Genomic DNA, 25,547 nt, shown 5'->3' on the forward strand with positions numbered 1-25,547 from the left:
CGCCCTGTGGGCCTCTGCTTCTGGCTGTTCATGTGTATCCTCCATGGCACCCTTTGTAATACATCGGCAACGGTGAGTAACCTGTGTCCCTGAGAGCTGTGAGCCGTCACGGCAGATTACTGACCCTGAGGAAGAGCTGTGAGAACCTCTGAGTTGGAGCCAGGTCAGACAGAAGTGTGAGTAACCCGGGGACCCACTACTTGTGACTGGCGTCTGGAGTGGGGCACAGTCTCATGGGGCTGAGCCCTTACCCTGCGGGGGTCTCTGCCAACTCCAGGCAGTTAGTGTCATAATTGAATTAAATTGTAGGACAAGCTGGGCATGGTGGCTCATGCCTGTAATCCTAGCACTCTGGGAGGCTGTGGCAAGAGGATCGCTTGAGCCTAGGAATTTGAGACCAGCCTAGGCAACATAGTGAGACCCCCATCTCTACAAAAAATAGAAAAATCAGCTGGGTATGGTAGCATGCACCTGTAGTCCCAGCTACTTGGGAGGCTGAGATGGAAAGATTGTTTGAGCCCAGGAGTTTGAGGATACAGTAAGCCATGATTGTGCCACTGTACTTGAGCCTGGGTGACAGAGCAAGACCCTATCTTTGGAAAAAAAATCGTAGGACACACAACCAGTGTTGGAGAATTGGTCAGTGTGGGGGAAACCCCACACATCTGAAGACCAGAGGCACTAAGAGTCTAGAAGAAACAGGAGTTTTTATTTCATATTTCATTTGCTTTTAATCTAAAAATGAAAAAAACAAACACATCCTCAATATATGATATAGTTTACTCTTAGTCCAGTGGTGTTATAATTAATACTTTTTTCCCCTTAGAGACAGGATCTTGCTATGTTGCCCAGGCTGGCCTGGAACTCCTGGGCTCAAGTGATCCTCCTGCTTTGGCCTCTTGAGTAGCTGGGACTGCAATATTTTTAAATAGCATAGGTAGACCAGTGGCACTTAACTTTTATTGAATCATGATCATCCTTGAGAATCTCCCTAAAAAATTTTCATGCATAAAAAGCCATACTAAATTGCAGTCATTCATACCCACTGATGCCCACGTGGACACAGTCAGACCCAAGAACCACAGATGAGAACTGGTGCATTAGAACTGAAGGGAGAGCGTCCTCATTTGTATAGGTACCCATCTCCTATTGTGTACTGAAATGTCAACACAGAAAGCAGCAACAAAGGAAGCACATGGAGCATTATATACGGGAATTTAAGATCATAATTTTCAAATAACAGGCCCATCGTTTAAGTTGTGAATCTTACAGTTCCAATTGTCTTCTGAAGCTCAGTAGTTGACACCATTGTACAAAATTCTTTCTCTTGAATTAGTGCACACAGGGTTGCCTGAAGCAGGGAAAAACATTAATTCCTCATTAGCTTTTCCACTCCACAATGCCTTGGTTAGTTTAACAACAATTCTTTCAGTGATTTCCTCTCCCATTTCCATGGAAATTAGAAGCCTCCCCATAGCCTTGGCTAACCACCAGCTATGTTGCCAAGAGAAAATCTGCCAGTAAGAAGGAGAAGGAAGAAAAAAGGGGAAAAAAGTAACGAGCAAAATATATCAGTCTTCCAATAGTATAACACACCGTGTGCCTGCCTACCTGTGTACAATGAGGGATAAACCCATAGACGAGGAGTCGGTCGTTGTGGAACAGGGATGGCACCTGGGCTGGGGCCTGCAGGGGCTCCGGCGCGTCTGTGCTGAGTTGTTGCCACTTGACGGAGACAGAGTGACAACTGGGAGAACGTAACCTGGTCATCTGGTCTTCTATCTATTCACAAAAAAGGAGTTGTTCCTCTTTCAATGTTATATCCAGATAAATTACTTAACACAAAATAAAGTTTTCATTCTCTCCTTTGGGGATTTTGTAGCTCTTTGATTTCTTTTCTCCTTTTGCTACAGGGTACTTTTCCAAAAAGATTTTCTTTTTTTTTTTTTTTTTCCTTTTTCTACTTGGCATGTTGGCAGGAGCAAAAAGATTTTAAATAGATTTTTTAATGATAGCACTATCACATCATTTAGATTGACAAAGCATCCTAAAATCATTCCATTAGCTAATTACTAACATACAACTTTGGTATGGGTAGCTTCCAGTTATAAAAGTTAATCCTACAAAGGACTTGAATAAATATTTCTCCAAAGAAGCTACACGATTGGCCAACAAGCGCAGGAAAAGATGCTCCACATTACTTGTCATTAGGGAAATGCAAATCAAAACCACAATGACATACAACTTCACACCCATTAGGATGACTATTATTTAAAAACACACACACACACACACACACACACGAAATAGTGGATGTTGGTGAGGATGTGGAGAGACTGGAACCCCTGTGCTGGCGGGAAGGTAAGACGGCCCAGCTGCTGTGAAAGACGGTACAGCGGCTCCTCAAACAACTAAACACAGGATGATACGTGATGCGGCAATCCTGCCTCCAGGTGTATGCTCAAAATAACCGCAAGTGGGGTCTCAAACAGACACGTGCACACCACGTTCACAGTAGCACTTCCACGACAGCCGAAAGGTGGGAACAGCCCAGGTGTCCATCCGCGATCAACGGATGAATGAAGAAAACAGAATGTGGAACGTAGACAGGACAGACTACAGCCTACCCAGCCTTAAAAAGGAAGGACAGTCTGACACGTGCCACAACACTGACGAACTCTGAAGACATTACGCTAAGCGAAATGGGGCAGTCAGAGACAAATACTGCACGATTCTGTTTTTATGAGGTGCTGAGCACAGTCAGAGTCAGACAGAAAGTAGAACAGCGGTTAGCAGGGCTGGGGGTGGGCAATGGAGAGCTGCTGTTTAACGGGGACAGAGTTTCTACCTGGGATGACGAAAACAGTTGGAAATAGAGAGAGATGAGGGTTGCACAACATTGTGAATGTACCTAATGCCACTGCACTGAAATATACACTTAAAATGGTTAAAATGGTAAATTTTATGTATATTTTATCCCAATAAAAAATTAATCGCAGCAACAAATATACAGCACTTCATTTTAAAAAATTCATGACACTTTATACGGCAGAAATCAAACGATTAGCTCGGACAATGACCCGATTAAGTATTGACTGTGTTCCCACCAGGTGCCACATGGGTGGTGCCTGAGGGCAGGGGCTCACACCTTTGGTGGCTTTTGCCTCTTTATAGCTCCCCTGTCCATTCAAGAAAACACAGAAGTTACCATCACTTAGACTTGTAAGAAGATACTATTTCCACATGTACACATAAAATTAGAGATAAGGTATTTTATTAATAGAAACCTACCTGTTTTTTCCAATTATGTTTGGATTTTGTGTTAAAATATTCAAATAATCCGGCACCACACTGAGACAGAGTCCTTAAGATATGACGATTTGCTGTAGAACTGACCACATTTCACATGTGTTAGTGTTCAAGACATTTTAGAAACATTTTTGAAGTACATGTTAATAATGCTGAGAAAGCACAAAATTAAATAGGTAAGACACATTAAGAAAAATGTACTCTTCTGTGGCTGAGGTGAAACACATAAAATGATAACAGTAGGAAATGTCTGAAGGTTTGTCTAATTTAAGCTCCCACATGTCAGAACTCTTATCTTTCACAACAGGAAAAAGTAGAAATTCTTTTTATTTTATTTTTTTTGAGACAGAGTCTCACTCTGTTGCCTGTGCTACAGTGCCGTGGTGTCAGCCTAGCTCACAGCAACCTCACACTCCTGGGCTCAGGTGATCCTCCTGCCTCAGCCTCCTGAGTAGCTGAGACTACAGGCATGTGCCACCATGCCCAGCTAATTTTTTCTATATATATTTTAGTTGTCCATATAATTTCTTTTTTTTTTTTTTTTTTTTTTTTTTTTTTTGTTGAGACAGAGTCTCACTTTGTTGCCCAGGCTAGAGTGAGTGCCGTGGCGTTAGTTTAGCTCACAGCAACCTCAGACTCCTCGGCTTAAGCGATCCTACTGCCTCAGCCTCCCGAGTAGCTGGGACTACAGGCATGCACCACTATGCCCGGCTAATTTTTTCTATATAGATTTTTAGTTGTCCATATAATGTCTTTCTATTTTTAGTAGAGACGGGGTCTCGCTCAGGCTGGTCTCGAACTCCTGACCTTGAGCGATCCACCCGCCTCGGCCTCCCAGAGTGCTAGGATTACAGGCGTGAGCCACCGCGCCCGGCCCATATAATTTCTTTCTATTTTTAGTAGAGACGGGGTCTCGCTCTTGCTCAGGCTGGGCTCGAACTCCTGAGCTCAAATGATCCATGCACCTTGGCCTCCCAGAGTGCTAGGATTACAGGCGTGAGCCACCGCGCCCGGCCTGAAAGTAGAAATTCTTGACTTCCAATTTATCGAGGAAGGGACCAGATGGTTAAAAAAAAAAAACAAACGTATCAGAATGCTGATAAAGATATCAACCTACTTTCGATAAATACCAGTTACCTGAATCTGATCCCAAAGGCCAAGAACTGGCAAAAGAGTTAATAGTGTCCCTCTTAAAATTTGATGCACATCTACAGAGCAACAGGTAGCAAGAAGTAACTCTCACTCTAGCAAAGAACATCTTTGATATTTAAATAAGTGCCCTATTACGTTTCTCTCAATGATAATTCTACAACTTTTAAGAACTCCTTTCTTAGAGGGGTTCCTCCTGATACTAAAGAAATGATCAATTATTTTTCAGAGAAAGAGCTCATGAAAGTTATTTCTGAAATTTATTTTAGCCTATTGATAAAGACTGAATTTGTCTATAGCCATTAATACTAACTGGTTATGGTCATAACATTGACTGGAAAATCGTTAACACAGGTTCATTTGTATTTCACAGATCAGCTGGCTGGAATCTTTCCTGCGCTGCTGCGTGGCCCTCAGGGGACAAGTCCTTACACCAGGGAGAAGGCGGGATGAACCGGCCAGTCCTGGAGAGCTCAGCTTACTAGAGTTTGTAAAGGCAAACGCGTGTGGGGAAGAGGCAGAAACACTTAGAGCCCAAAGACTTAACAGAAGAGCAGAAAGGATCCCAGCCCGTCACCATCACAGCCCCTTGAGTTCCTCCCAGGCACTGGGGAAAACCCCATCCCCGTCCCAGGACAGGCCCCAAGGAGGAAGGAAGAAGGAGGAAGGAGGAAGGAAGGAAGAAGAGAGGAGGGAAGAAGGAGAGAGGAAGGAGGAAGAAGGGAGGAAGGAGGAAGGAGGAAGAAAGGAAGGAAGGAGGAGGGAGGAAGAAGAAGGAAAAAGGGAGGAAGGAGGAAGGAAGGAAAGAGGAGGGAAGAAGGAGAGAGGGAGGAGGGAGGAAGGAGGAAGAAGGGAGGAAGGAAGAAAGGAAGGAAGGAGGAGGGAGGAAGGAAGGAAGGAAGGAGGAAGGAGGGAGGAGGGAAGAAGGAGGGAGGGAGGAAGGAGGGAGGAAGGAGGAAGAAACAAGGAACTTTGTTCTGTGTCCCTGCCTGGCCACGGGCACCCAGCCCCATCCAACACCAGGGCTGCTCGGGGCAGGCTGGAAACTCGGATCCTTAGGTAAAATATTAGCATCTGACACGGATTTGGAGCTTATCGTGTGTCAGTTCTGTTCCGAGCGCTTTCTACATATGATGAGCTCATTTAATCCTCACAGCAACCCTGTGAGGCAGGTACTTTCATTATCATCCTCCCTGTCCAGGTAAGAGGTTAAGCCACGTCCAAGGCTAGTGAGTGGCCCACCTGGGTGGGAGACCAGGCAGTGGCTGACAGCCCAGACCCAGAGCCTCGCCCCGCTGCGCTGACATCCCAGCACCGACGCCCACTTTCACAGGTGCCGCGCAGGCCAGCAGCCGGCCCTCCCGATGGCCGATGGCCACCGTTCCCTCCCAGGGGCTGGACCGGGCGACCAGCTCTCCGGACTCACCCGACGCCGCAGGCGAACAGCCTGGTGTGGGGGAGGCTCCTCCTCACAAGCTGCAGCGTCAGGCTCTCATGCTGGAGGTGCCCGTCAGACACAAGGAGAATGTCCCGTGACCCGTGACAAGGGTACAGCAGACTTAAATATCGGAGCGTTTTCCAGAACTCTGTGTTCCCCATGGTGGGAGTGGCCGACTGGAGGGAAGAAAGGGAGAGAGTATGTCCTTGCGAGCTGCTCGCCGTTCTGCGTCTTTACGTCTCCTAAGGAGGGTTTAGAGAACATATCTTTTCCCCTAATTATACATTCGTGGAACAACGATACTTTATCCTTTCAGTTTATTTCATGTCACAGTAACTATAACATCATCACTTGGCACTTATTTGCTTTTTCAGTTTCCAGAGAACTACGAGCTCCACGGGGAAGAAACGTCCCCGTAGGGCACCCCTCGCCTTGCCAGCCTGAGTGAGGTGCTGGTCATTCTCAGCTTGTTCTATTTCTTGTTTTGTTTTGTTTTTGAGACAGGGTCTTTCTCTTTTGCCCGGGCTAGAGTACAGTGGCGTCATGATAGCTCGTTGCAACCGCGAATGTCTGGGCTCAAGCGATTCTCCTGTCTCAGGTGTGGGCCACCACGCCCGGCTAATTTTTCTGTTTTTTTGTAGAGACCGGACCTTGCTCTTGCTCAGGCTGGTCTGGAACTTCTGGCCTCAAGCCATCTTCCCGCCTGGGCCTCCCAAAGTGCTAGGATTATAGGCATGAGCCACCTTGCCTGGCCAGCTGGCTCTATTTTAAGAGAAAGAAAATAAAAGACAGAAGAGAACTTTCCAAAGCTGTTAAAGCTAGTTGAGTGGTGGCACCATGGGTGATTTTTTTTTTTGTCCTACTCTATTTAATTTCCATTTTTTCCTCAATGAGTTCATATCACTTTTATTAATGAAATAAAGAACCCACCAACATACAAACACTGAAAGACTAGGAGTGCTCTGGTGGCTTCAGGGCGGTGGGCCCTGGACAGTACCAGTGATTGGAAGAGGCCGAGGAAGGCTCCCGTACTCACCATGATGAACTCTGCCGGCACGACACTGCTTGTGATGTACTTGGGATACGAAAATAACTCCTTGTAACCTGTGTGATTAGACCAACATGAGGTGCCGTCATCCAACGTTCATCTGCTTGACCACTAACAAACAACAATGCTACTTCGTACCACTGCCATGTAAAGAATGTTACATGTTTATGTGCGTGCCTTCCTTTTTAGAAAACCATGTTTGATAATTTTAACATATAAGAAATTCTCCACAGTATTCCCCCAAATACATTTTAGAGCGATCAAACTGGCGGTTTAGTATGCAGAACGTTCTGAGTGAAACTGCACGTGGAGCCCTCTTCGCTGCAGCCCTCCACCCGCACACAGCAGGGTGCAGGGCGTCTCCACGGCACAGGCACCTTGGCCCGGCCGCGCTCAGTCTCCGTCCACCCCCCTTGCACTCCCCGTGCCTATGTGACCTCTGTCCCAGCAGCAGAGACCCAGCTCCATCGCACAGGGGCTGGGCCTTCTGCTGGGTGGCACGGAACATGAGAAGCAAGAGGACGGGATTGTCTCCTGATTCCACACACTGTTTCTTCTCTCTTCCCTGAAGTGCCACCTTCTGGTGGCTGAGATGTCCCTGGGCTCCAAAGGGAGGGTGGCATTACCTTCCTTCCAACAGCGCTGAACTGACGCTCCCTGAGACCATTCCTTATGGATTTTCCAGGACGTGCTGATTGCAAATATTCTGTTCTTAGCTTTGGGATCCTCCTACTCAACAGACTAAGGGTCTTGCTCTGGTTCAGTTGGCAATAAGAACCACAGTGACATTTATATCTCATCTACTATGGAAGAGGCACTGTTTAAAATCCTTTCCGTACATTAGGTCAATCCTCATAATAACACTGTGAGTTAGGGACGATTATCCTTGGGTTACAGATGGGGAAACTGAGGCACCAAAAGTTCCAGGAGCAAGCCCAAGGCGACACAGACACGTGCAGCTTGTGAGTGGTACAGCTGGGATCGGACCCAGACCCCGTGGATCTAGCTCCAAAGCTCTTGCTCGCCAGCCCCAGGCCAGGCAACCTCTCTCTCCACACGTGAGGTCCGGTGCTGACAGTCATCGGCTCTGCACGGCGTGTGCGCGCAGGGAGGAAACACACGTGGGCCAGAGCCAGTGTGCACTCACCTGTGCCGAACTGGACGATGTTTACTTTTTGCTTCTCGCCCACCAAGGACAGTGCGTGCAAGGCGACCTGCTTGGCTTGCAGGAACGCCATGCCCTCCATGGAATTGGAGCAGTCGAGACAAATGATCACTTCGCTCTCGTCGGCTCGGTCAGGGAGGCCGACGTGGAGGTCGGGTTGAAAAACAAGCATGCAAGCCTGGGAGGACAAAGAAGGTGTGGGATCGGAGCTTCTTATGACTGAAACTGGAAAAGATCTACTTGTAAAACTCTAAAACTTTCTAGTGAGGTGAACTAACACTATCAAAACAAAAAGAATAACATTGATTCAACAGTGAGATGCCCTACTAGGAGTTCAAGTCAAAAGTGTCATGTTAGAGCTGGAATTTCCAACATATAACTCCCCAGAACTCAAGAATTAATATAGAATTACCAGTAATATCTGAAAAATCATGTAGCATCAACATCGTCTGCAGAACAAATACGTCTCTCTCCCACACACCCACTATTCTAAAAGGAACGTAGATACTATTGTGATTACTAAAATGCACCCACATACCTTTAGTTGTAGTAATTAATCTACACTTCAAGTCTACTGTCATATAAGTTTTGACTTTTATTTTAGCTTTAGAAATGATTCTTTATCACAGCCACACAAAATGGTCTTAGGGCCAGACATAAATAATTTTTTATTTGTTTCTCCAGCACAAATATTTAAAAAGTATAGAAAGTATGCAGACTACCCGATGTAACGTCTGATGGCAGATGCTCTTTGTAGTGCGGATTAAGGTAAGAAACGACCACCTTTACAGGGAAACAGGGAACAAGGGGGTTTTGGTTGACAGTTCAGAAGCATTGTCATGCTTGACAGCGTGAGTATTTTTAGTTGCAAAATCTTGGGGTGTTAGAGTTCATTTGTAATGCTAGTTTTTCAGGACAATAAATAATTTCCAAATGTAAATGACCTACTTATTCTAAAATATTTTTCTAATAATGTCTCCTACTTTTCTTTTTATTGGAGACAGAGTCTCGCTCTGTCACCCGAGCTAGAGTGCAGTGGCATCATCATCCTAGCTCACAGCAACCTCAAACTCCTGGGCTCAAGCCATTCTCCTGCCTCAGCCTCCCAGTATCTCCTACTTCTAAGTAAGAAGAAATATACCTCGCTTTCTTTGTCCGGATGTTTTTCAACCCACATTCTTGGGAGATACGCATCCGACAAACCGATGTGGAGAGAGAATCCACCGCTGTCCAGGGAACTGCCTTCCGCAGTGCTGACTACAGCTTTGCAGTCTGTGCGCTGTAGGGCAAACCACCACGACGGCCGGGTAAATAACGGAGTGATACCACTTGTCAGTTCGCACTTCCCTGGCAAGTAGCAAACCCCTGCACGATTTATATCACTCCATTAAGAATCAACAATGTAGTAATAAATTACAAAGTTATGAAATGCAGGTTTTAGAAGACCAGGATCGTATCAGTTACCCTCCTGAAATTCTAAGGTTGATATACACAGTCAAATTTGGGTAGGTTTAAGACAATCTCAAACCCTGGATCCAAAGATTATAGACCTGTGCACTCAGTTAGACTTATCTGGTGATAGCTGAGAGCACACCAGACATCAACACCTAGAATAGTAAAATAGAAAATTCAACAGATATCTTAGAATTATACCTTATTTGCAAATTATATTTTCATAAATTTTAAAAAACTTTTGAAAATATAAACAATAAGCTTTACAACAATGAAGATGATGTGGTGGACTGTAAAACGGCCCCAAAGTCTCTCCACTCCTGTCTGTTCGCGCCTTTGCAAGTGACTTTGAAGCTCCCTCCGTCCAGAGGCAGCATCTATATTTCCGCCCTTGAATCTGGAGTTGGCCAGTGGGACTTGCTTTGGCCGATGGGGTATTGGCAGATGTGATACAAGTAGAGGCTTGAAAGTGTCCATGCAATGAGGCTGGCCCTCTCTTGTTGCTGCTGGGGACTCTTCCACCACTGTACGAATGAACCTGAGCCCACCTGTGGATGGCAGAGGTGGCCACCACCCCCATTGGCGCCAGCGAGCAGCCCCATGGGTGTGAGGCTGTCCTAGACCAGCCCGGCCCAGCCCAGACCTGGCCAGCTGACCCACAGAACCATGAGAATAACCAATGCTTGTTGTTCCCAGTCACAAAGTTTTGGGACCGCTTGTTACATGGCCAAAGCTAACTGGTGTGGGGGGCTCCTTGTTCAGGATGGAGCTCATCTCCAGTCCCTAGCAAAATGCTAACCTTCCCTAAAATGAAAGGGAAGCAATAAAAGGTTATGAACCCATAAGGCACTGAGAACAGTAACAAAGGCAACAGCAGAGGAGCGGTGTCAACACATGTCAGGAAGCTGGAGAGCTGAGGGAGGTGGGAGATGACTCAGCCAGAGTGGAATAGCAACTACCCCAGTGCCCGGTGTGGACGGCCACAGCGGTGGGCTCGCCAGCCCTGCAGGGGACTGTGGGGAGGGCTCAGGGTCCTGCGAGAGCGCGGCACCAGTGGCCAGACGGCAGGGCCCTCCCGCCCTCCGCAGCCAGGCAGTGGGCGCCGTTTACCCCTGTTCTCTCACCCAAGACTCATTATTTAGAGAAATCCAGCCACATAGAATACAGACTAGGGAACGTGAGGGATGAGGAGCACCGGGCTGCTTCCTTCGTGGAGTGAGTGCAAGTGGTACCGTCAAACACGCCGAGCTGCCCGCCTGTCACGTGCTAGGAACACCCCACAGCTTCCAGCTGACTCTCTCGTGCCTCAGTCTTAATGACGAACACAGAGAGGGATACCCAGACTGTTGAGGAAAAGCCTCTAACACGAAATATGGGGGCCAAAAAACAAACAAAAAGCCAGAGTTTAAACAACAACAAAAAAAAAAACTCAAAGAGAGGAGACACAACACAGGGGACAGAAGAAAAAACACATTACGAATGCTTTCAGAGAGACGAGGGGAGGCCAAGGCATCCACAAAACACATAAAGATGCTATAAAAAAGGAAGACTTCGGCCGGGCGCGGTGGCTCACGCCTGTAATCCTAGCACTCTGGGAGGCCGAGGCGGGTAGATCGCTCGAGGTCAGGAGTTCGAGACCAGCCTGAGCAAGAGTGAGACCCCGTCTCTACTAAAAATAGAAAGAAATTATATGGACAACTAAAATATATATATACAAAAAATTAGCCGGGCATGGTGGCGCATGCCTGTAGTCCCAGCTACTCGGGAGGCTGAGGCAGTAGGATCGCTTAAGCCCAGGAGATTGAGGTTGCTGTGAGCTAGGCTGACGCCACAGCACTCACTCTAGCCTGGGCAACAGAGTGAGACTCTGTCTCAAAAAAAAAAAAAAAAAAAAAAGGAAGACTTCCAGAGTAGAAAAGAGCTCTGACAAATAAAACACAGGAGAACTAAAGTAAAAATTTCAGTAGAATGGTTGGAATTTTAAATTGGAAAAAACACCACCCAGAAAGTAGAAAAAGATAATAAAATGGGCAATAGGAGAAGAAAACAAGAACACAAGGGGCTCACTCCAGGGACACCTGATTGAAAGGTATTGCAGAAAGGAAAAAGAGGGAGGAACAACTTATTTTTTTATTTTTTTTTTTGAGGCAGAGTCTCATTCTCTTGCCCAGGATAGAGTGCCGTGGCATCAGCCTAGCTCACAGCAACCTCACACTCCTGGGCTCAAGCGATCCTCCTGCCTCAGCCTCCCGAGTAGCTGGGACTACAGGCATGCGCCACCATGCCCGGCTAATTTTTTGTATATATATTTTTAGTTGTCCATATAATTTCTTTCTATTTTTAGTAGAGACGGGGTCTCACTCTTGCTCAGGCTGGTCTCGAACTCCTGACCTCGAGCGATCCACCCGCCTCGGCCTCCCAGAGTGCTAGGATTACAGGCATGAGCCACCTCGCCCAGCCATGAACAAGTTATTTTTTGAATAGAATAAAATTTCCTGGAACGAAAAGCCACCAGTTACAAACAATGAGTGAATATGAAATTTCAGAATACCGGTGACAAAGGATCTGAAATTTTTCCAGAATTTTAAAAAGCAAAGAAAACAGACTAAACACAAAGAATGGAGGATAAGGATATCACTAAACTTTTCAAAAGTCACCCTGGAAGCTAGACAACACCCTCAACGTTCTGGGAGAAAATGATTTCCAACCCGGATTCACACCTCACTGAAGGATCCAGATGACAGGCGGGCGCCACCAGGCTGGGCAGGCAGCGGCCCTGACCAACATGTTAGCTCATGGGAGAATGAACAGTCTAGAAACAATGCACATGAAAAAGGCACTTTTTTTTTTCTTCCAGGAAATACTATAGGAAAGTTTTTTTTTTTTTTTTTTGAGACAGAGTCTCACTCTGTCACCTGGGCTAGAGTGCCGTGGCATCAGCCTAGCTCACAGCAACCTCAAACTCCTGGGCTCAAGCGATCCTCCTGCCTCAGCCTCCCGAGTAGCTGGGACTACAGCCATGCGCCACCATGCCCGGCTAAAGGAAGTTTTCTAAAAAAAGAAAATGTCACCATAACATATTTCTTGGCTCAGCGGTAAACACTGTTTACAAGGTCATAATAATTTAAACTCGGACTCTGTGTGCAGGTCTCCTGGAATGAAGGGCAGAAGGAGGGGGGCTTGAGGTGGGTGGAGGGGCAGGAGCTAGATGTTCACCTACCATAACAGACAGTCAAAAGATAATTCCTGAAACAGACGAATCAAGAAAAAGCAGTAAAATATTATTATTTAAAACCCGGAGGCAACGCCAGAGAAACAGCTCCAATATTCCAAGTGGTTCTCTGGCTCTGGAAGCTGGTCCTGGGGGAGAGGTATGGGTGGGACCAACCACTACTTCTTATTAGAAGTCGCCGTCAGCATTATTTCACTTTTAAACCATGTACATGCAATGCTTTGATAAAATAAAAGTAATGTTAAAATAAGAGCTCTTTTATATGTTTGCTGGCCATTATTTCATCTTCTTTTGAAAAGTTTCTGTTCATTTCCTTTGCCCATTTATTGATGGGGTTGTTTGATTTTTTCTTATTAATTTTTTAAAGTTCTAGATAGAGTCTTGTTATCAGCCCTTTATCAGATGTGTAGAGAGCAAATATTTTCTCCCACTCTGTAGGCTGTCTATTCACTCTAATGATAGTTTCCTTGGCTGTGCAAAAGCTTTTTAATTTGATCAGATCCCATTTATTTATTTTTGTTGCTGCAGTGATTGCTCAACATCTCTAATCATCAGAGAAATGAAAATCAAAACCACAATGAGATATCACCTAACCCCAGTGAGACTGGCCTCTATCAGAAAATCCCCAAACAGCAAATGCTGGCGAGGATGTGGAGAGATAGGAACACTCGTACACTGCTGGTGGGACTGCAAATTAGTGCAACCTCTGTGGGAAAGGATTTGGAGACACCTCAAAGAGCTAAAAATAGAAATACCATTTGATCCAGCAATAGCACTATTAGGCATCTACCCAAAGGAACAAAAGTCATTCTATAATAAAGACATCTGCACCCGAATGTTTATGGCAGCACAACTCACTAGTGCAAGGATGTGGAAACAACCCAAGTGCCCGTCAATTCATGAGTGGATTATTAAAATTTGGTATATGTATACAATGGAATATTACTTAACTGTAAGAAACGACGGTGATCTAGCACCTCTTATATTTTCCTGGATTGAGCTTGAGCCCATTATCCGCAGTGAGGTATCACAAGATCGGAGGAATAGACTGCACATGTACTCACCATCAAATTGGCACTAACTGATCAACACTATGGTGCTCACATGGTGGTAATATTCTCCAGGCATTAGGGCGCTGGGGGGCAGTAAACTCACAACTAATGGACACGGTGAGCATTGTAGAGGGGAAGGGCGTGCCTCTAATCCTCACTTGGGTGAGGCAAAGACATAAAATGTAACCAAAACGTTTGTACCCTCATTATATCCTGAAATTAAAAAAAAAAATAAGAGCTCTTAAGAAATCAAAGATTTACTAACCTTTTGTTTCAATTCATGTGTGTCACTGGAAATGAATTCAATCACGTATGGCATCTCAATAGACATAGTCAAAGAGAAGCTACCAGAAATGAAAAGAAAGTTGTCTTAGTCTATTATCTTAAATTTCTACCTGAAGTTGTTTCAAATAATTTTAATTTATTGTTATTTTTAATTTTAATTAAAAAATTTTTTTTGTAGAGACAGGGTCTCGCTATGTTGTCTAGGTTGGTCTCAAACTCCTGGGCTCAAGTGATCCTCTCGCCTCAGCCTCCCAATGTGCTGGGATTACAAGCGTGAGCCTCCACACTGGCCTGTTTCAAATAATTTTAAATGAAAATTTAAACCATAAAACTAACATCCTATTGAATGATTGACAGGTTATATATTCTAGGTACTAACCTTTGCTTTGTTCCTATTTCCTTTATACAAATCTTCTTTACTGTATCCTGTTAAAAGAAAAATATATATGTATAACTAAGTATGTGTTAAGCTTCACAATGAGACTCTACACTGAATATAATCCCAGCAAGGCCACAACTGACAGCAGCCAGACAGCTGTTGTCTCTTCCAAGTAGTGAAACAGAGCATTTGCTCGTGGAATGACAGGAGCTTCTAAAACACAACTGACCATTTGGACAGAGGTTTCCAACTCCACCTATGTCTCTGTGTGTACATGTGCGCGCGCAAACACACACACCCATACACACACATACACATTTTATATGTGTACACTGTACCTACGCAGTAGAAGTCTGGGAGGAAGGATGTATACCAAAGCATTACCCAGAGCCTATCTCTGGGCGAAGGAATTAAGGATTATTTGATTTTCCTCTTTTGGCTTATTTGCATTCTCTATGCTTATCTAAATTCTTCATGATGTACATGTAGTACAGAAACAAAATTTTTCTGACAAAACAAAAATGTTATGCCCACCAAACATATTCTTTTCATTTTACAGACATAAGGTGTCTAAATGTATAGACATCAGTAAAATCGACTTTATGCCAAAAAAGATTATTTCAGATATTTTTTCTTCCCTATGCATAAATCCCCACGAAAATGCTTCTTCAAATCTTCAGCGTACAAACCTGCAGGTTTTCGTTCAGAGCCCTGTCCTGCTGCCAGGGCGCGACGGCCGCAGGCATGAAGAAGACGGCAGCAGCACCTTGGATGCTGAGCTCCGTGATGTAGGTAACCTTGATAAGAACCTTAGCCTTGGGGGGTAGGTTCCCAACACTTACAGTAAAAATGTCCTGAAATGGAAACATACGACTTAGCTCGCAGCTCTAAAGCACATTCTGATATTACCTAAATGACCTGAATTACAATCTACCAAATTCCTCCTCAGAAGACAGTAAAGGAGCCCACAGCACACATGGGTGGTGCGAAAGGAGAATCCAGAAGCCTTTGCCGGGGTGTGTGTGTGGGGGGGGGGGCGGGTTGTCTGCAGGAGGGGGAGGGAGAGGGTCCCCTTGGCGGCTGCACTGGGGAGTCACCTGTGTCACATGTGCGGGCTCTGCTGCTGGGTGGGCTCTGCTGCCGACGGCCCCCACCCAGCCACACGGTTCTCTCCCAAGAGCCCATGGGCCCCTGACCTGCACGGCACCCAGCCCCAGTTCCACCAGCAGCTGCAGAACCAAAGCAGCTTTCGCTAAGCGTGGCCCTTATTTAATTCTGTTACCTAGAGTAAATCCATCATTTTATTTTATTTTATTTATTTTTTTTTTTTGAGACAGAGTCTCGCTTTGTTGTCCAGGCTAGAGTGAGTGCCGTGGCAACAGTCTAGCTCACAGCAACCTCAAACTCCTGGACTTAAGCGATCCTACTACCTCAGCCTCCCGAGTAGCTGGGACTACAGGCATGCGCCACCATGCCTGGCTAATTTTTTGTATATATATATTTTAGTTGTCCATATAATTTCTTTCTATTTTTAGTAGAGACGGGGTCTCACTCTTGCTCAGGCTGGTCTCGAACTCCTGACCTTGAGCGATTCACCCGCCTCGGCCTCCCAGAGTGCTAGGATTACAGGCGTGAGCCACCGCCCCCGGCCCCATCATTTTATTTTTTAGAAAGTATTTAGCTTTCTTTTAATGGGATATTGATAATCACTATAGAAGGCAGCAACCTCATGACTACCTAGGGCAGAAAGAAGAGGGCTACATGAATTTTTTTCTGATACCTACACAGAGATCTCTCAGCATCCTCAACTATGTCCACCATTTCAGCTGACCAGGCCATCGTGACAATTTTGTATATTTAGATTAGGAGTAGAGAATATTAATGATTAATATAGGGTTAAAGAGTAAATTTTACTTTTTGACATTAAGGATATCCACCTCAATTAATGAAGAGGTGATTATCAAGTAGTTAATAGTGCTGGTCCCCAAAAGAAGTGTATATATGAAAACCTGGGGTTCATCTGAAAGACTGCCACTTAGTAGTGTGGAGCAGCAGTTCCATTTCTGGGTAGGATACAGGTAGATGCAGAATAACACGCCTGATAATCCACAAAATCATACCTTGTCTTGAACCCATAAACCAAGGGAACTGAATTCCAAACAGTGACAAGCCCATCTGAGGACAGGGGACACAGGAACTGTGAATTCCGACAGGCTGAGAATGGGCTAGCATATCGGGTTATAAAAACTGGAGGACCCCAACCCGAAGGGAGTCTGCACTCTTTGGAAAGCGTTTCTGTGCAGCCTCCAGCGGGGCTCACTGGAAGGCCTGGGCAGAGCGGGAGACCAGGGAGCCCCTCTGGGGGAGCAGGGTGTGGGCAGCGGCAGGGGACAGGCCTGGGACCCATCCTGATCTTTTCCCCACGGGAAGCAAAAGCCTCTAGCTGCTGGGGAAGAGCAGCACACCCTCCGCTTCCAGGGCTGCTGGGGAAGGGGCAGAAGCAAAGCAGGGATAAGAAACCTTCCTTACCACCCCCAGCAACCAGGCGAAGCTCCAGCGTCAGAGATGACAGACGCAGATGCTATCTCCCTACCAGGGAGGGCATGAACCCCTCCTGGGCCCAGGACCCTGCGCGAGTACAAAGCAGGGGGTTGCCACAACTGGAGGAAAGGCAGGAAACTGTCCCTGGCACAAGTCTCAACAGACATGGCAGAATGTGGCTGCCACTGGGGTGGGAAAATGGGCGAAGTGCCAAGGCCCCGCTCTGAGGCCCCGGAGCACAGGTCCTGCCCCAGACGGAGCTGACCCAGACCACCCTGCCCTAGCACAAGCCCAGCACTGAGCACCACGCAACAGCAGTCTCTACTGTTGCTCTACACACAGTTTGCCCAGGGGCCAGCATTACTAATTGCGTTTAATAGAGGTGTTTAATAATCACTTGTTCCTTGCTCATTCCCATCTGCAAATGGGCATCTCGGATGTCAAAAGTAACAATTCGCCCCTTAAATCTAAATTAATCTTTACTATCCCCACCCCCAACAGATGTTAAACGTTCACAATACCATGGCGATGTGTCAGCCTCAGAGCTGGTACCTGAGGCAAATGGCCCCATCTGCAAAAACAACCAAAACACGTGCCCCAGAGACACCGCGTGCAAACTAGCACTGGCCAGAGGCACATTTCAAATATCTTATATTTAAGAAAAGAAGTCTAGTGGACGTGATAGCTGCTCCTTCTTCCAGGCTGTCCACACCATCTCCCTCTCAAAGCTGATCGTCAGAAAGCACAGAAGCTGGACCTCCCTCCGGACCCTGCAGAAATGCCTCCATAAACTGCTAGGTGAGCTTGCTTCTAAGAAAATTGTAAATATATGATACTCTTTTATCAGAAGATGAAAATTATGTACCCAAATAATTTCTTTTTGTCATCATTTCTGGGACACTCAGTTCCCAATGACAGGACTAGCTCTTCCTGTTGGTCTGGCGCTACTGACACCATTTTCTCCTTTGTTTAGACAAGTCAGATGGGTCTGACCGGCTTGGCTTAGGCAAGTGAAACGCTGGGGTCTAAAATAGTGTAAGTTAATCTTGGCCTCCAGTACGAGGAGCCTTACCGGGGCATCCTGATCCATCAGGTAGGCGCCGTGGCCCTGGCTGACGGCCGCGCGGTACTCCCGCCGGGCTTCCTCCTTCTCCTTCACCTGGAAAGGAGCATTTTAAAACCACTCCTTATAGGAAGAGTGACTTCAGACTTTAATAAGGAAAACTACATCAATGATTGTGAAAACCTAGGCAAAAACAGCAAACTAAGAGTCTATGATAAATGGAAACATACAAAGTAATCATCAAAATGTACTAATACTTACCTGGTTAAGAATCTGAACCAGAAAAGGCCAACAAAAGAGAATTCTCTTTAGGTTGGGACCAAAGTATTTCAGAGTCAATAGTGGAAAAAATGTTTGGTTCGGACTTTACGTTGAACAAAAAAAATAATGAAGTTTATTATCAGCTTAATAAATTGTGGGTTAGGATTGCAACTGTGTGAGCCAATTCTTGGAATAAACAAAGAGTGAGTCAACTGTTATTTCTCTGGGTACAATTTGTTTTTAGAAAGCTACAATAGTCTTCACTTCGGTTTGACTTTTATAGCAGGGTGGGAGGATCAGTTTTTGCAAAAATATATAAGGGTTTCACCAATTTTCCAATGTCCTTCTCTTACTTAAACTTTTGATATTGAAATTTCTCTTGTTTGAAGAGCCCACGCAAAGAATTTGCAAGACGCTGACAATGAAGACTGGAGGGGCAGAGGCAGAGGGCAGCTCCCCCAGGAGGGGCGTCTGGGTGGGGACTGACTGTGTAAGGGTTGGTTCCTCAAAGATTATTCTTGCTTTATGGTAAGTATGATAAGGCCTCCACTCAGCCTCATCGCCATGGGGACTCGGAAAAGGAAGATCTGGGTAAACAGGAAACCGACTCTGAAAGCCAAGAGGGGTCACGATGCTTTTCTCTCCTCACCTCTCCGACTATGTGCTTCCCGTTGATGAAGGCCTCAAAGCCACACACAGCCGCCTTCTCATCCAAAGGAAAGATGTATTTTGCCTCAATGGGCACAGGACTTCGATTTGTGTACGTCTGAAAAACCACGACCTGAAGAAGGGAAGAATGCATATATTTGATGAGACCCTATGGAAGAACATTTGCAGGAGCAATGACTAATAAAAACAATTTTGCATATTTGTATTAAATTTCTTCAAATTTAATCACATCCCTCAAATTTCCCAACCCTGGCTCCGGGGGTTGGCACGTTCTACCTCGGCACTGTCAGGTCCACATCACGTGATAAAACGTGTCGGCTGCATATTTAGGTAGTTCAGACACGTCGGACTGGAACATAAGTCACCTGCAGTCAGACAAACACTGACTTTGCCAGAGACAATGCAGCTCCTGTTAAGACAGCTGGAAAAACAGCCCCTTTCAGGGTTCGATGCTTCCTTGGTGTCACGTGGGCCGGAAACTATTCCAGAAAAGTCCTTCTATGCGATCTGCTCTCAGGTCTTGGCCTTTCCTCCTGGAGGTGTCTCTGTGGCCTTCCCCTCACACAGCCCTCTGGTGGTTTCTCCTCATCTCTTCCTTCCTCCGTCCTTCCAGAATCAAGGTTTTTCCCACTCCTTAGTTCCTATCTGTTATCTATTCTTTTTCGAATGATCTTTCTAACAGACTGGTATTCACTATATCACTCCTTGCTCAGGAAAAGGCAGGAGGCTTTAAATATTTGAAAATTAAAAAGAAGGCCGGGCGTGGGGGCTCATGCCTGTAATCCTAGCACTCTGGGAGGCTGAGGTGGGAGGATCACTCGAGGTCAGGAGTTCGAGACCAGCCTGGGCAAGAGCGAGACCCCGTCTCTACTAAAAATAGAAAGAAATTAGCTAGCCAACCAAAAACATACATAGAAAAAATTAGCCGGGCATGGTGGCGCATGCCTGTAGTCCCAGCTACTCAGGAGGCTGAGGCAGGAGGATCGCTTGAGCCCAGGAGTTTGAGGTTGCTATGAGCTAGGCTGATGCCACGGCATTCACTCTAGCCCGGGCAGCAGAACGAGACTCTGTTTCAAAAAAAAAAAAAAAGATTGAGCAAGGATTCAAAGCTAAACCTTTGAACTCCAAATCCTTTGCTCTGTACAATCTGTACCACGTTGCACTGCAGAGTGGTAGTGAAGAGCCTGGATGGTGGAATCAGAATGATCTGAGTTCAAATTTGGGCTTTATCTTACTGATAAAATATCCTGAGCCTCAGCTTCCTCATCCAAACGATGGGCATAACCACAGCTCAGAGTTTGGGAAAAATTAAATACTACATGTGAAAGACTCAACCCAGGGCCTGATTTGTAGGTTACACCTCCTACATGGCTCCAGATGGGTTGGCAGATATAGAACATTTCCCAGGAGCCCACAGCTGGGTCTTCCCAAATGCTGCGACCCTGCCCTGAGCTCCCTCAGGGGTGTGGGTGCGGATCCCAGCAGGCCCAGGAGTGGGGGCGGCTGCGTCCAAACTGCTCTTCCTCACCCCCACCCCCATTTCCCCAGAGTAAGGGGATCACTGAAGTGAACCTACTTTCCCTCTAAAGGGATCAGAACATCACAGAACTGGACTCCTATGTTCCTATTCTCCTAAGGGCCCTTCATAGTTGTTCAATGTAATCGGTAGTGCTGCGAGCCGATGACAAGGTCCAATCTCAGCAAACCAATTCAACTGTGGAAAACTGAGACCTTTCCAAGCCCCAGCACCAGGCCAGCTGGCTGCACGTGTGCCCCTGCCTCTGCCTGCTGTCCTGGGACCTCGGATGACCAGCTGCAAGCCCCTGGCTGTGGCCTGGCTCGGGACGGAGCGTTAGATCATCCTCCTGCCTGCGGGACAGGGCTCCGCGGATTCCAGAACATCAGCTTTCCCTTCCTGCACGCTATTGTTTCTTAAGTCTTAAAAAAGAAAACAGTCAGCCCCACTTCTCTTTGGCCACGGGCCATTTTCTCTCCTGTCTCCCAATTCTTTCCTTCCATTCTCTCCTAAACTCACTCGGATCAGCCATTTCCCCCGACCACTCTACCAAAAAGGTCACCAATGACCTCCTCATCGCTAAATCCAGGGGTCGGGTCTGAGTCTTACTGTACCAGCCCTGCCAGTGGCCTTTTCCTCCCCTCATCAGCCTCCCCTCGGCGTCTCCACGGCTCCCTCCCCGACCTCCGCACGTTGGCCTCTCTTCTCTCCATGCTGGTTCTCTGGGTGAGTTAATCTGGGCTCACGACTCCGAACAGCGTCTGAAGGGGACTCCCCATTTCAAGTCCGGCCTGGGTCTCTTCCCTGAACTTAGACTCCCATGTCCAGTTGCCTCCGGGCCTTTCCATCGGATATCCAGTGCAGACGTCTTGCGTTCATGTGGCCAAAGATGAACTCCTTGCGGCCCCCAGCCCCTTCCCCATGTCAGTAACAGCAAACGTGATCCTCCCGGTTGCTCAGGGCACACACCCTGGCCATCCTTGACTGCTGTCTTCTTCCCATGTTCCGTCAGCAAATCTTACTGGTTCTGCCTTCAGGCCTTTGCCGGAATCTATCACTTCCTACATCCCCACTGCTAACATTCTGCTCCAAGTTGCCACTGGCCTTGACCGAACCCCATCAACAGTCCCCTGTACGTGATGCCATGGTGTGTCCCAATGTCCCCTTCAGGCCTGAGACTGCCAGGAGCAGCGCCTGTGGAGTCCCTCCCCAGACACTGTCCTTGGCCAAAGACGAGCTGCCTCAGCCAAGGTTCTGACCCCTCCCGGGGCAGCCCAAGTCCAGGACTGGCCCCTGCAGAGGTAGAGCCCAGCCCTCCTGTCTCCATTCAGAACATCTCAGAAGGGCCGCGCTGGCCCAGAGATGCCCCAAGGCTGTCACAGTTCAACGTCTCCTCCGCCAGGGCCTGCCTCCCTCACTCCCTGGCAGGCGCTGCTCCCGAGGGCGCCGTCCAACCAGCTTCCTGAAAACGAACTCCCAGCTAGAGTCTGTTCTCCAGGGAACGTGACCTACGATGTCTCCTAACTGGTCCTCTGTGACCTTTCTCCACACGTCGGCCAGAGTGAGCTGTTAAAACACAGATCTGATCACACTGCTTCTCTGCCAAACATCTCCCAGCAGCTTCCATCTCCCTCAGAGTCGAGGACAGCATGTCCCGTGTCCTGACGAGAGCCTCCCCCACCTCCGACCCAGTCCCCTCCCACTGTCTCCTTTCCCACCCTGCTCCAGCCACAGTGGCCTCCTTGGTGTCCCCTGGCCACGCCTGGCTCCCACCTCAGGGCCTTGGCGTGTGCTGTCCCCTCTGCCTGGGACGAGTGTGCCCTGAGGTCCACACGGTTCAGCCCCCACTTCCTGCAGGGCGCGGGCGGCTGTCGCCGTCTCAGTGAGGCCTCCCCAGCTGCCCAACGCGCAGCTCAAACCCCCTTCCTGTGCAGCGTGTACCCCTCCTGCTTTGGCACCTGGCCTCACCTAACGCGTCGTGTGTTTTACTCATTTACCATGTTTATTGCCTATTCCCTGCACGTGCCTCACGCCGCAGAGCTTTTGTGCTGTTCCCTGCGGGTGTCCAGAGCCTAGGACCGTCCCTGGCATGTGGCGCTCAGGGAATATCTGATGAATACGTGAATTTTAGAAATGTATATATTAATATTTTCTTTAGTTCATGTAACTGCAATTAAATTCTCACTTATGATTTACATCCATTTGAGTATTATAAGGCCACCAAGAACTTACCTGGGCTACAAAGTCTATTATTCGCCCCTTGATGTGGACATCCTCAAGGGGAACCAGCTTCCCAGAGGGGTCCTGCAGGCCGGCCTTGGTGTCGCTGGCAGGTCTGGTGTCTGGTAACTGGTAATCTGCATTAAACAAGTCACCGTTAGCTTTGAAAACCACCCCGACTGCCTCTTTTGTTATTCTGGTCTTTATTCCTTATCCATCTCTTTACATACTATATTTTAGGGAAAATGAACAAATAGCATTTTATAATCCTCAGTAGCCAATTCTGAAAAGGGAACCCACGTGAGAAAAATGGGAGACGCAATCTCAAAGACACTGTTGCCTTTTTAATCTAGAGGCTCTGAGGCATTATGTTGAGAACCCACAATTACGCTGTCACTTGAAAGACAAACATTTAAACATACACACAAGTACACAGAGGTCTCAAGACTACCTCAGTTTCAGTGAGCTCGGCTGGAACACGAATGTAGCTACTTGCATTCCCCGGCTGGTAATGTGGACTCGGCTGGTCACTATTATATACTGTGCCACAAGAGCATTTTGGAGCAATATGAAACTACCTGGATTTTCAACCCAAGGAAGACTAAATCAAACTCCTACAGCACTTTGAAAAATGTTCATATCCTACACTAAGTGCCACGAAAATACAGACATGGTTAAATATATAAATACATACTGTCTTGCCAGATATTTCTTTTAATGACTCCCAGAGAAAAAATTAGAGTCATCTCCTTGAACATACATGAACTCATACATTTCTGATAAAAAACAATTTGATCACAGTCAAAAATGTTAATGTGTTCTCCAGTCCTATTAATATTAATTCCTACCAGGACAGTTTGGGCCCATGATGCTCCAAGCTATCACCCTGTCATATGCGTGCACTACTGCTCCTAACACACAAGCCACACATGACAGCTTACAGAGAACCTTCACTTTCTCCTTCAGTCACGTGGGTGCTGCTCTCACCACCTGAGCGAAGGTGAAGCTCAGAAGGTCACGTGGTTTGTCTAAGATTGTGGAGCCGATGAGGTGGCCAGGTGACACCCAAACCTCCTGGGCTTCCTGACTCTACGGCTGGGCCGGATGTCCGTTCTACTCACCATGCAGGGGTGGGGAACCTGTGGTCATGGGGCCACATGGGGCCTTCTGGATCCTTGAGTGTGGCCTTTTGACTGAATCCAAATTTTACACAACAAATCCTTTTTTTTTTTTTTTTTTTGAGACAGAGTCTCACTCTGTTGCCCGGGCTAGAGTGAGTGTCGTGGCGTCAGCCTAGCTCACAGCAACCTCAGACTCCTGGGCTTAAGTGATCCTACTGCCTCAGCCTCCCAAGTAGCTGGGACTACAGGCATGCGCCACCATGCCCGGCTAATTTTTTTTTTTCTATATATATTTTTACTTGGTCAGATAATTTCTTTCTATTTTTAGTAGAGACGAGGTCTCGCTCTTGCTCAGGCTGGTCTCGAACTCCTGACCTCGAGCGATCCACCCGCCTCGGCCTCCCAGAGTGCTAGGATTACAGGCGTGAGCCACCGCGCCCGGCCAACAAATCCTTTTAATAAAGGGATTTTTTCTGTGAAGTTTGGATTTAGTTGAGGGGCCGTACTTGGGGATCTGGAGGGCCACCCGTGGCCTTGAGGCTGCAGGTTCCCCACCCCTGGTTGGCTATTCCTGAGGAGAACAAGCTCAACTTTGGTGTGCTAACGAAGTAAGGTGGAATTTTGAGATCCTTTAAACTTTCTCAAGCATCTTGGTATTATGGAATAAAAATAAAAAAGGAAATGAAATATTTATGTATGAGGTATACTTACCAAACATAAATATAAATTCCATGGAAATATAACATTTGAGTTCTATAAATATAATCACGTAAAATTGCATTCAAGATAATTATCCTACCTTCAACCTTTGAAAAATCTGAAAACTCAGGTCTGTGTTCCTCTAATTCAACATTATCTGGAGGATGAAAGTCCTTTATTTGATCTCCAGGCATGCAAAATTTAACAACATATTTCATTTTAACCTGATTGGTTTTATAGACAACAAATTCATCATCCTAGAGCAAACAGAAATTAATAGGTGGTTAAAAACAACAACAACCACAAGCCTTGTTGGCAGATGTTCTCATAAAAGCATGTTTGCTAATTTAGAAAATATTGAATTCAGGAAATAGAAGTATAACAATTATTTAAACTTCAGCATATTTAATGAAAACAGGAGCAAAAACCTGAGGCTATTCTTTGGGCATTCAGGACCCTTTCTGCCTGTTTCTGGATATAAAAATACCTCAAAGTCTGTGGTGACAGAGGCGGCCTCGGAAACCCCATGCACACTGTCGTAGCCCGCTGGTGCCTCGGTTAAGGACGGGTCCTTCTTGTGTAAGTCCATACACTTCCCGAGGGCCACGTCACAAACCACCAGGAGTCTGGTGCCGTCTGTCTCCCCCGGGTGTGCATACTTGACACTTGTGCTGCATGTCAAGGGCAATAAGTACACATTTACAACTTATAGTTACCTGTTAACGACATTCTATTGCATAAATAGGAAATACTGTTGAAAAGACTTTCTGGCAGACCATTCCAAGTTTTAATTGTCATTGAAATATCTCCAAGACTCAATTTAGAAGTTTATTGTGCACCTATTTACTTAAAATTTTTATGTGACAAACATGTAAATTGCCCTTATGTTGTGCCAGGCAGTGCTCAAAGCTCTTTGTTCCCAGAGACGGATGAATTCTACTGTTGCCC

General features: G+C 46.5%; 1 protein-coding gene across 3 annotated transcripts in view; it reads right to left on the reverse strand.

Moving 5' to 3' along the window:
- Positions 1-5,880: 5,880 nt before the first annotated feature.
- PARP4 (poly(ADP-ribose) polymerase family member 4) overlaps positions 5,881-25,547 on the reverse strand; it is a 54,066-nt gene continuing 34,399 nt past the window's right edge. The window contains exons 13-24 of one of the 3 annotated variants that reach the window (XM_069467763.1): positions 25,087-25,270; positions 24,700-24,856; positions 22,792-22,916; positions 19,024-19,155; positions 18,123-18,209; positions 15,199-15,363; positions 14,510-14,556; positions 14,111-14,189; positions 9,251-9,388; positions 8,092-8,287; positions 6,933-7,000; positions 5,881-6,072 (exon numbers count right to left, since the gene is read on the reverse strand). In XM_069467763.1, the coding sequence (XP_069323864.1) occupies positions 5,881-6,072; positions 6,933-7,000; positions 8,092-8,287; positions 9,251-9,388; positions 14,111-14,189; positions 14,510-14,556; positions 15,199-15,363; positions 18,123-18,209; positions 19,024-19,155; positions 22,792-22,916; positions 24,700-24,856; positions 25,087-25,270 (1,570 nt within the window). The other 2 variants (XM_069467765.1, XM_069467764.1) reach the window with 2 other exon arrangements.

Source organism: Eulemur rufifrons, chromosome 4 (assembly GCF_041146395.1).
Source record: "Eulemur rufifrons isolate Redbay chromosome 4, OSU_ERuf_1, whole genome shotgun sequence".
NCBI lineage: Eukaryota > Metazoa > Chordata > Mammalia > Primates > Lemuridae > Eulemur > Eulemur rufifrons.